Source organism: Euprymna scolopes, chromosome 1, assembly GCF_053919585.1.
Source record: "Euprymna scolopes isolate OS-2025 chromosome 1, ASM5391958v1, whole genome shotgun sequence".
Classification (NCBI taxonomy): domain Eukaryota; kingdom Metazoa; phylum Mollusca; class Cephalopoda; order Sepiida; family Sepiolidae; genus Euprymna; species Euprymna scolopes.
In genome coordinates, this window is record NC_136482.1 from 63611630 (window position 1) to 63624081 (window position 12452).

Consider the following 12452-nt stretch of genomic DNA (forward strand, 5'->3'; position numbering starts at 1 on the left):
GGCTGAATCCAGTAGCAGCTCCAGTGACCATCCACCATCGATGCACTTAATTACCAGCAGTAGACAGTATCCACTGCGTTTCTTATCTCTTCTTTGCCATTGTCGTTTTTCGTCTTCTTCTTGCCTGTGTCGTCTTTTAGTTGTAGGGTCGATTGCCACCAACATTCGGCCTCGCAACATATGCTAACTTTAAATGCAATCATGTAGGCACAAATAATGCTGAACACTTAGGTCATTCAAATTTAGTAGTCGTCTTGGAAAACATAAAAATACTCACAAACTCGTTTTTGCTATTAAATTAAAGATTTGTAAGATGGCAGAGCATTTGACGATATAAGAAGGTAGCAGATGACTATTTTGCATGAATGAATATGAGAAAACTATGTACAAAATGAGTACTGCATTTGCTCACAGTCAATCAAAAAGAACAATGATTGTTATTGGTTTAATGCGACATTTTTGCATTAATGAAACATAGATCAACCACAACACTCTGGAGTAAAATCGACAGTCAGTTGAGTGGCCAGCAGAAGGTGAAAGCTGTCCAAAATAACTGTAGCAGAGAAGAGATCTCCCTGCAAGATCGAGCGCGAGTTAAGCTAATTTACATATTGATTCACACAAAGAGCATAAAACCCGTTGATGTAAAAAAGGCAAACAACACATGCTATCTGAGTATTCACCGCGACGAACAGACCTCGCTAAATAACCATATATACAGACATCAGCAGGTAAGGTTTAGACCTCTGTATTTTGGCATGCACAAAGTATTTTGTTCATTATAAGTTCATAAGTATACTTAAGTTAAAATTGAATTTTTATCGCAAATAATTGTTTGAATTGTATTATCAGCAAGAATCAAAAATTGTATACATTCATTGATTTTATTTAATAAAAATGTTTAAGTAACAGAATATATTCATCAAGTTTGATCAACACATCTAGTTATGTAAGTTTACTTTATATCTTTAAATTCAACGTGGAAATATATTTTATAGGGTATGGTATCTTAAAAGAAAAGGATCGTTATACATACAAAGGCACTTTTCAACAAAATAAAAAACATGGAAGTGGAACTCAAAATTATGAGTAAGTTTTATTTAACATTTTTAACATCTTTCAGTTTTTTTTTTTATTTTCTTTAAAATTTCATTTTGGATATTACTTAAATGTTTGTTGAATTCATTCTCAATGAATGAAAGATTATTTTTTAAATATTTCCTTTACAAATGAGCAATTTTTATACTATGTAATAAATATTAATTGGTAAAATATTGAAAAATTACATACAAAAGTCAAGGTCCCATTATCTTTTCTCTTGAGTAATATTCGTTAGAGAGGTAACAGTAGAATTTGAGTGGAATTGAACATAAAAGCAACAGTGTACATCACAGCAAATCCTCACACAATCATTATTTAGTTTGAAAATTGATTTCAGTGGAGTTTAAAAGTTGTGTTCTGTCCCGCCTAAAATCTTTGGAGTCGGCTTCAATAATCCTGATAATATACATGTCCGTTCACATAACATGCTGTCTTTCAACTCGCTGGTCTTTTCTTTTATCACTTCTTTTATGCATCTTGCATAATCTAATTTGCATAGAGTTTGCATTACTCACACATAATCATTAAATAAAAAAGCGATGTCGCCATTTTAGCTTTCTTTTTTTTTATTATATTTTCCTTAAGCGAATGAACACAACACCTCCGCTAGTCAGGTAAACTATGATTTTCCCTACAGTTTATAAAAGATTCAAGAAATAAACAGATTCCTTTTGTTCACACAATGATAGTTATCATTCTTTTTCATAGATTTTTTCAGGTCGATTGTGCTGAATACATTATACTGAGCAACCTTATTCATTACGTTATCCAGCCGGGGCAGGGGGTAAGCATCAAGGCTTGTGTACTTTTTCACAGTCTCAGAATAATCAATGACTATTCTCTTTTTCTGATTATCAGATTTAACCACGACCACTTGTGCCCTCCAGGGGGAGTTTGAGGTTTTGATGATCCCCTCTTTTAAAAGGTGCTTAACCTCTGAGTCAATGAACTTGCTATCACTTGAGCTATAATGTCTAGACTTGGTGGCAACCGGTTTGCAGTTCTTATTTATATTAGCAAAAAGTTCAGGCAGTTCCATCGAAGCCACAGCGAGTCCACAAATCTCAATAGGAGTTGAACTCCCACCGTACTTGAAGGTAACACTTTCATGTTGACTTTGAAAATCCAGTCCGAGAATCAAATCACACAAAGGTTATTTAAAACTGACAGTTTCTGGTTGGCATACATACGTTTGTTAAAAAGTATGTTAGGAAAACAAGCACCTACCACTTTGGATGAGAGGTCAGACGATGCTATCGAAACTCTCAAGTCTGAATCTGTTATTTTTAAATCCAGATCCTCAGCTACTTTGGTATGAATAAAGCTGTCAGAGCTACCACTGTTCATTAGTGCTCTTAATGGCTGACCCAAAATGTGGATTTCTACAGTGGATCTTTGTAGGGATGATGGAACTGCTGAACTCGAACTTATAGAGGCTAAGGTTGAATAATGGACCGAGGCAGAAGTTGATTGAGTAGTATTATTTGATTTGCAGCATTTTGCAAAATGCCCGATCCGTTTACATCGATGGCAAACACTCAATTTCGCTGGACATCATGATTTTGGGTGTTTATAATTCCCACAGTTCCAACATTTAATTTCTGATTTAGCAGCATTTAGGTTTATTTGATTAAAATCCAAGTCCAATGTCTCTTCCTTCCCGAGGGCTGCAGCAGTTGGTTCCCGGTATCGTGCTGGTGAATACAATTCCATATTCCTCGTTGCATTGTCCAGCACTCAGGCCTGGTCAAACATAGTGTCCAGATCGAGCTGGCAAATGGTATGGGACTGAATTCTAGTAACAAAAGCATCCCGAATCGATTCATTAGCATATATCGCCGCGCTGACATCCCCAAAATTGCAGTCCTTGCTAAGGACTCATAATGCCCGAAGATACTCATCCAGACTTTCTCCCGGTTGCTGACGCCTCGTGGCAAGTAGATGCTGTGCGTATATCTTGTTTTTTGGTTTGATAAAAAGTTCCTCCAGTTTGAGACAGGCTTCTTCATAATTTCCGCAATCGCTGACGTATTTAAAAATATCCAGTGAAATAAAATTTATCAGAACTGACAACTTGTTGAGATTTTCCTGGGATAGTGCTGCTAAAAAATATTTGAACGTCGCAAGCCAGTACTCGGCATTAGATGAATTAGGGTTTACGTCCAATCGAGAAGGCCTCAGGGCACGATCCATTTTAAAATCTTTTACTTTTTTTTTTTTTTGATTCGTTCCTTTTGTGCTAATAAAATTGTTGTAAGTAAAACAAATACTGAATACTCTGTAACTAAAGTTTTTATTAGCACAAAAGAACGATATGTCGGGTCCGACATCAACACTATGAAGTAACATGGCGGACACGACTGGAGTAGTATACAGAGCTAGCGCTTTGTCAGGAAGAGTGCTATTGGGACGTTTCGTATCCATACAAAACACAATACAACACTTCTGGACCCTCAACAGGACTTGAAGATGTGTATTCTGAGATAGCTTCATTGTCATAAACAGAAAGTAAATATAGAATCTAATTCTTAATGGTGTTTTTCATGTCATTCTTTTGAAATTTAAGTTTGAATGTTGGGTCTAGGAAAATAAACAACCACAAGATTTTACCATTTAGATAAGACTAGTCTGCGTTCCCGGCATTGCCCAGGTGTTTGGAGGTGTGTGTTGAGCAAAAAAAAAAAAAAATGGTAGTAGGCAGGCAGGCTCAAACCTGTACCACAAAGGAGGAAAAAGAATGTGTAAAAAACTGTGACACCTTTGTCGTTTCGTCCATCGGCAAACCAGAAATGGCGAACGTTTAAATTAAGGCTAGTCAATTGGAATAGGAGATGACTTTCGAAGATATCAGCGAAAAAGCGACCCCTCCTTGTAGAAAAGTGCCTAGTTGAAGGTGAAGGAATTAATGTTTTTAGCCAATTTTTCGATATTTGTCATCTGAAGGGTCGAACTTCAAAACGATACTGATCTCGTGAAAATCTGTCACCTCTGTCGAAAGTTTTAGGCAGACACACATACATTTAAACATTTAAAGGTGAGATTTATATTATAGACTAGCGGGGGTACCCAGCATTGCCCTGGTGTTTGTTGGTGTGTGTGGTGTTAAATAAAAAAGAAACCGGGGGAGGGGGGGTAGGATCGAACCCGAAGCCCTGAGGCGAAGTTTGAAAATAAAATCGGCCAGCCAGAATGAGTTAGTGAAAGATGTTTGAATTTATTTAAGTAAGAACCAAATTTACAGGTGCGCGCCCGGAAGTTGTCGAGCGTTACGACGACAACGACGTCAATGACCAGGTTTGTTTGTTATAAGCGAAGTAAAAAAAGAAAACAATGTTAAAACTTTAGCGGGGAAAAAAAACACAAAAAAAACTAACGTAAGGCAAACGAACAATGAAAACAGAAAAACGAACACGTGAAAAATGGCTTAAATAAGTCTGTTTCAATATTAAAATTTAAAAAATCGGTAGGTAGCCGGGTGTTTTGGGGTGTGTGGTCGGGGGTGGATAAGCGAAGTAAAAAAAAAAACAGAAAAACGAAGGTTACATGAAAAATGGCTTAAATAACACTGGTTCAATATTTAAATTTAAAAAATCGAAAAAAAAAAAAAAAGACATCTCACACCACGATTGGAACACAAAATGTTTAGATAATGAACCAACGCGCTAATCAACTGACCTAACGCGACTTACTTGAAATTTGTTCAGTTTTTCAACTATTTAAAGTAAAACAGGTCATGACGTCATCTGGCGCATGCGTAGAACCGGTCGAGAGGGCCGTTTTTGTTGACCCCCCCCTGTCGATAATTGTCGATTTCAGGATGAAAAAATAAACGTTTTTGGCCAATTTTTCGATATTTTTCAGACGAAGGATGGAGCTTCAATATGATACCATGTTTGTGAATTTTTGTTGTGTCTGTCGAAAGGTTTTAGCAGATACACAAACATACACACATACATACATACATACATATATACATTTTCGTTTTTATATATATAGATAAAAATCTTGTTTCCATTGATTCACTGAATTGTTCAACAGTGGTGAGAAGGAATCTACTAAAGTCAGAAATATCAGAATTAGATTGGATAGCTTTTAACAGAAATAACCTCTGAGCTAAAATTGTACACATTATCATTGATATGGTTGAAGTTGTTACTTTCTTCTTTGATGATTTTTTTTCAAATGGCTTCAGTAACTGGACAATTTTTTGAACGAATCTTCATTGATAAGTTAACAAAGGTAAAAATTTTATTATCAACATTGCTCTAAATTCCTTTGTAACATATAATATGTTGAATTTCACAATGTGATCACATCTTGAATGGGTTTATGTTTTTTCCAAATTAAGCTGACCCTGTATTTCAGTTAATTTGTTAAATGCTAATAGAGAATGATTAATTAAAGTGAGAGACTATATTTCTGCTAGTTGTAATGATTTTTTTCACAGCTTGTTGGGAAAATAATGAGTCATTTATTGAGAGTTGTGATGTGTGTATGAAGCATGATAGTGACTCTAAACCACATTCCCTGACATCAGCAACCATATTTGCTACTGAATCCTGCAAGATTAAGAAAACTTTATGCTCATCCAGAGCATTTTATAATTCAGTTTTCTGTACTTCGTAGTTACTTAAAAAACCTGGAATGGAATTTTGCCGTGCCTTTCAGTTCTATGCTTCCTATTGGGTGAAACGCACCACGGAATTAACCAATAGCGACATTCCCACAGACATTAATTCTTATCCCATGCTTACTTTTACGTTGCTTAATTACCATTTTTTCACAAACATTTTTACACTAAAAAAAAAAAAAGATTCTTTCCATTTCTTTTTTTTATAAAATTAGTATTTAAAACATCATTTCTGTTTTATTTCGTTTTGTAGTTGCTTAAAAAAAACTGGAATGGCACCATACACTTAACCGAATCGAAGGGTTATTTATGCAATTTTTTTTTTTTCGCTTTTCACTGTGTTTTTTTGTTTTTGCTGTTCCGAACATGTTCAGTTTTTACCCTTATTTTCGCTTTTTGTTTTTCCAATTTCTTTTTTAAACCGGTTTGACGTTTGTTCGCAGTTTTTTTTATTTTTTGGTTTTGGTTTTTCCGATTTTTTTTAAGAAGTTTAACATCGTTTTTTTTTTTAATATTTAAACAATGTTATTACTTCGCTTATTCTTTACTTTAACCCCCCCCCCTCACACACACACACCTCCAAAACCCTGGGCAACGCCGGGTACCCACGCTAGTCAGTTATAAAATTTAGATGGTTTTAAATTTTTGAAACTTTACATATACCCAATATTTAATAAATATCTTATATTCAGGATATGTTCCTTGATAAATATTACCAAAATAATAAATTCTGAGATGACTTTTCATCACAATATTTATTTTAGTTAGTACCCAGAGTTTTATTCATTCTTTTGAGAACAAATTAGCTAATGAGAAACCTATGTTTTTTTTTTCTATGTGTAAGCGCCCATACTTACAAAATTATTTAAACCTTGTCTTAAGGAGAAATGCTTCCCAGCACCATGAGAAATCTCATCAGTATGCCCTGTATTTAAGAATTCAGTTAATCGTTCATATCCCTCTTAGTACAGGCCAATAAGTCTCCTGTGTGGCATGAGTAAGTTGCTGAAATCTGTGTTAAATAGAGAAGTAGTCAAGCATCTCAGCAAAAATAACCTTCTTAGTGACATGCAATATGGTTTCCATTCTGCTAGATCTACAGCAGACGTGCTTACAGTTATATCTCCATAGGATTAGCGAATCTCTCAACAGAGGCTTCCTCTCTAGGACAATTGCTCTTGACATATCAAAGGCCTTTGATAAGGTATGGCATAAAGATCTACTTCACAAGATCTCAAGCTATGGTATAGCTGGAAATGTCTTTTTAATTATTAAATCATTTCTCTCTGATAGGTTCATAAGAGTAGTGGTTAATAGGCAGAAATCAGAAGCTCTCAGTATTAATGCTGGAGTCCCTCAGGGGTCCATCTTGGGCCCAACTTTTTCCTGATTTGCATTAATAATCTTCAAAATCACATCCTTAAATCATTCGTAAACATTTATGCTAATGACACTACCATCTATGGTAGCACATCAAAGACTGTAAATGACCAAGTTTTCTCTGATTCTCTCTCCTCTGATCTTGAGCATGTGGTACAATGGGGAAAGTAGTGGCTGGTTACTTTTAATGCATCTAAAACCAAGCTTCTATCTTTACATCATTAATGCTCTGATCCCTGATCCTCATCAGACATCAATTGAAATGAATGCCTCTTATTTTGGGGAGGCTTCATGTTTTGACAAGCTTCTGGGTTTGACCTTTACTCCTGATCTGAAATGTAACACCTATATCAAATCCATTGCCAAGGTCGCTGGAAAAATGGTAGGATCCTTCTACCGCTCCAGTAGATATCTCACTTCTGATGCAATTCTCTACCTATATAAAACCTACGTACAGCCAATGGAGTACTGTTTCCACATCTGGGCTGGAGCTGCTAGAAACAGCTTGTCCTGCCTTGACAGAATTCAAAATAGACTTTGTGGCTTTGTCGAGGATGCACTTTTCTCTTCCCTGCAACCTCTTTTCCACAGAAGAGACGTCAAACCTATCTCTGCTTTATTGTTATTTCCATGGCAGGTACTCGTCTGCGCTTCAATCTATGGTCCCCCCCCCCCGCCAAACTTCACAAAAAACACATGTCTAGCCAAAACCCTATCAATAGTTTCTCACACTCTTTATCTGTAGCTAAACATAAATGTAGATTCCATGAACAAAGCTTTTTCCTTAGAACTGCACGCCTATGGAACTCTCTTCTGTTTGCCTGCTTTCAAGCTGACTACAATCTGATTGTTTTCAAGTCCAACATAAATAAGTCCTTGATGAACCGTCCTCTTAAGTAATCCAACTTACAAAAATTCCACTACTTATGTTTACTACTCTAAAATCACACTGATTAATATATTCCCATTGACCCTTATCCTCAAGTGGCCTCCAGACCTTGATAAGTGGTGATTCCTGTGTAAAAAAAAATTAAAATAAATAAATAAATAAAAGATGAAAGTTTTATAAAGTGCAGTATTGACTTTTTATCGACAAAAATGATTGCATTATGAAAGGAAAGGTTTTGGAATGTGTGATTTCATTTGATGTAAATAGGCCATGAAATATGGGTCATAGAAACCAGTCACTGTATCAAGCGTCAAGAGTGTGAACAGAAGACAGACACAAGTGGTTTGAAATTACATTATTAAGTGTCCATTTTGTCATATTCAAGCTTTCAGGATAGAATCAATAAATTATCTCCCCTGCTATCTCTCTCTCTTTCTCTCTCTCATCAGTGAATTTGAAAAGCTTGAATAAGAAGAACAGATAATTCAAGAGAACTTAATTCAGTTAAGCTTAATTAGATATACTCGTATGTGCTGTATTTGTGCATTATAATTGGATATCAAAAAATGCACTTTAAGTAAAGCCACTATTGCATAATTATGTGCCGTGTTGAAATTAATAAAACTTACAAAAACTAAGCGAGAAGATCAGCTAAAACTATTTTTTATAAATAAACATTGTTATTATTGATCTGCCATTTTATAATTTGAAATAGCAAAAGTGAGAATAAGGATGATAAGTCAGTTTGTTATATAGAATAGACTAAACTGATAAAACTGTATTATATCATAAATTTTATTTTTCTTATTATTTTTCTTACATTTTGTTATTTTTTAGATATTCATAACATATGCAATGCATTACACTGATTAAAATAATGGAACAACTACAAATAAGAAAATATGTCTTTAAATACTTGCATTGACTTCATACAAATATAAGAATTAATACAAAAATATAATCAGTATAAAAATAAAATATTCGCCAATAATTATATGTTAAAAAATATTTTTTTAAAATACTGATGTTGTGGAAAAGAACACAAAATAAAGGGAAAAATTCCCAGCTATTTGATAAACTTGTACAAATTGCTTAAAAAGAACCATTTTTCAAGCAGTGCACAAATTTATAAAGAAAAATGTTGAAAAAGTTGAAAACAAAACAATATATACTCAGTCGGCAGAGATTACTAAATTATCTTTTAATTCTATTCTTGTTACCATGTCACTAAGGGTGCTGGACATAAACGTTTTCCTGATAGTCAGGAACCTGAAACTTGGAGTAACTTCCAAGGAGACTGTTCTATCAGCAGGTGTAAAATACTGGAACTGCTGCATTGTCATTTGGTGAATGGAGCTTGAACCCTGCAATAGCTTCTGGTGGGTCTCTTGATGCTATATTAGTGGGAACTGCTATGGCTTTTCTTTTACAATGGTCTACAAAATTTTCCTTCCTTCATGCTCACGTGTCTATTCTCTCTCTCTCTCTCTCTCGCTCTCTCTCCCTTATTTCTCTTCTTTTCTACTCTTAATAACTTTGCTGACCTTTTCCACAAACTCAAGAATCTAACTATGAAAAAGTTCAACAAAGAAATCAAGTGATAACCCAGAACCATAACTTCCTACATTCAGTTGTTCTTGTGTGAAACTAACATTTTGCTTCTTTAGCTGATTTCTTCATCAAAGGCTATCCTAATTTCACATCGAAATCCGACCCTCAAAATCGCCATGGACATGGAATATGTGCCTACATTAAAGATACCTTCCCCTGTGGCAGGAACATCCTTAAAGAAGACACCAAACATGGCTACATGTGCTTTAGAGTAGCGCTTTCTCACAGTACAGTATTTATATTTACTCTCTATTGCCACAATGATGGAGTGACTATCTTTGAAAGTATCGCTAAGCAAATTGATCATACTCTGTCTGCTCATCCCTTGGCTAACATTCATGTATGCGAAGGTTTCAATGTTCACAATGTTGAATGGCTAGTCCACTCAAACAAAACAGAAAATGAAAGAAGATTTTGTCATGATTTCTCTCTTGCTTATGACCTAACACAGATTGTTAATGAACCCACTAGGATATCCAATGGTGATGGACAATTTGCAAGTCTTCTCGATCTTTTTCTAGCAATATGCCCTGAACTATGCTCATTCTCAGTTCTGTCTCTGCTAGAATCTTCTGATCACTCAATTGTCTCAATAAAGACAAAAACAAAGTATAACAAAACTAATACCCCTCTCCATCAAACAGTGTATTAATATTTGATGGCTGATTGGGATGGTTTCCAAATGTTCATATTGGAACTATCTCTATACCCTGTTTCAAAAGAATGTGTTCAATATAGCATCTGACTTAACTGATGGGTTATCTATTGGCATAGACATCTATAAACCCTCTAAGAAATTTCAACAGAAACTGAACAGCCAGCCTTGATACACCCCTGAATGTACTGCCACCATTGCACACAAAATCATTACTTCAATTGCTTGAAATGAAATAGATGTTTTGAAACTAAAGTTTCCTTTAGAACTGCTAGCAACAAGTGTAAAATGATTATAGAAAATACGAGAGAGTCATAGGCTCAGCTCATCAAGTCCAAAGTAGAAGAACAGAGGATTGGTTCCCATGAGTTTTGATGAATAATAAACAAGGTCCTAAATAGATGCATGTCCTCTATCCCAACCATCATCAATGGGCCTGATGTGATTTTGTAGGCATCTGACAAAGCCAAACTCTTTGCAAAGAACTTTGCATCAATCCTATACAATCAGGGCCCTCTAACTCAAAAATTTCCTCCCAAAACCAAAAATAATCTGAGCAACATCCGAATACCTGTTTGTGATGTTGCTACACTCATCAAGAATCTTGATGCTAGCAAAGCAACTGGTCCTGACAATATTCCAGTTATAGTACTCAAAAAACTGCAATCAGAACTGGCACTAATTCTTGTAAAGCTGTTCAATCGATGCATGAAAGAGAAATGATTCCCAACACCTTGGAAAACCTCATTAGTTTGCCCAGTATTTAAAAATAGTGAAGATCGATCTTTGCATCTCAATACAGACCAATTAATCTTCTGTGTGTTATGAGTAAGTTGCTTGAATCTGTGTTTAATAGAGAAATTGTCAGCTATCTCAGCAAACCAACCCACTCAGTGACAAGCAATATGGTTTCTGTCCTGCGAGGTCTACAGCTGATGACTGACTGTAGTTTCACATAGGCTCAGTGAATCTATTGACAAGGGTTTCCTCTCAAAAGCAACCCTTGGCATATCAAATACATTTCATAGGGTTTTGTATAAAGGTCTACTACATAAGATTTCCAGCTATGGAAAATCTGGAAATGTCTTCTCAACCATCAAATCTTTTCTCTCCAATAGATTTTTACAAGTTGTCAATGAGTAGAAGTCTAAAACCCAAAGTATCAACATTACCATGCCTCAAAGATCCATCAGTGGCCTAACTTTCTCCTTTATCTTCATCAATGATCTCCCAAATTATAATCTAAGTTCTTTTGCCAACATATATGCAGACAACAATCCATGGTAACATTTCAAAGGCCAACAACAACCAAGATCCCTCTGAGTCTCTATCCTCCGACCTTGAGCACATGGTACAATGGGACAAAAGGTGGCTGGTTAATTTTAATGCATCAAAAACCAAACTTCTCTTTTCATCATAAACACTCTGATCCCCACTTGGACCCAATTGATATAAATGGCTCTTGTCTTTTGTGTCTCTGTTTTGCCAAGCTTCTAGGTCTGACCTTCACTCCTGACCTGAGAAAACCTATATTAAATTTGTTGCCAAAGTCACTAGAAAAATGCTTGCATCATTCTTCCATTCTAGGATGTATCTTACTCTCAACGCAATCCTCTACCTGTATAAAAGCCAGATACGTCCTAAAATGAAGTATTGTTGCCAAATCTGGGCAAGAGCTGCTCGGAGTTCCTATCCTGCTCTGACAGAGTTCAAAACTGGCTTTGAAATCTAGTAGGTGATGCCCTTTTCTCTTTCTCACAAAAGAGATGTTGTGAGCCTGTCTCTGCTCTATCATTATTCTTATGGTAAGTGCTCTTCTGAGCTTCAATTCACAGTCTCACTCCACCAAATCTTCACAAAAAACACTCATCTACCTACATTTTTAATTTCCCTTACACTCTATCTGTGCCTAAATTAAAATGCAAATTACATGAACAAGCCTTCTTTTCTAGAACTGCCCACCCACAGAACTCTGTTACACTGGCCTGCTTTTCAGTTGACTACAATATTGTTCAGCAGTCCTCTTAAATAATCAAATCCTACCCAATTTCCACCACTAAATATCACTACTGTTGTATCAATGACCTCTGTACACTTATTAACCCTTATCGTCAAGTGGCCTTCAGGCCTTGATTAGTGGTGACACCTCTGTAATACAAAAAAAGAATATCATGGAAATCTTTTAA

General features: G+C 35.6%; 1 protein-coding gene across 5 annotated transcripts in view; it reads left to right on the forward strand.

Annotated features, from left to right (window-relative positions):
• LOC145299849 (uncharacterized) overlaps nt 1-12452 on the forward strand; it is a 102779-nt gene that overhangs the window by 37236 nt on the left and 53091 nt on the right. For all 5 annotated transcript variants that reach the window (XM_080144449.1, XM_080144442.1, XM_080144465.1 and 2 more), the window contains one exon: nt 999-1089. In XM_080144449.1, coding sequence (XP_080000575.1) covers nt 999-1089 — 91 coding nt within the window. The remainder of the gene's footprint in view (nt 1-998; nt 1090-12452) is intronic.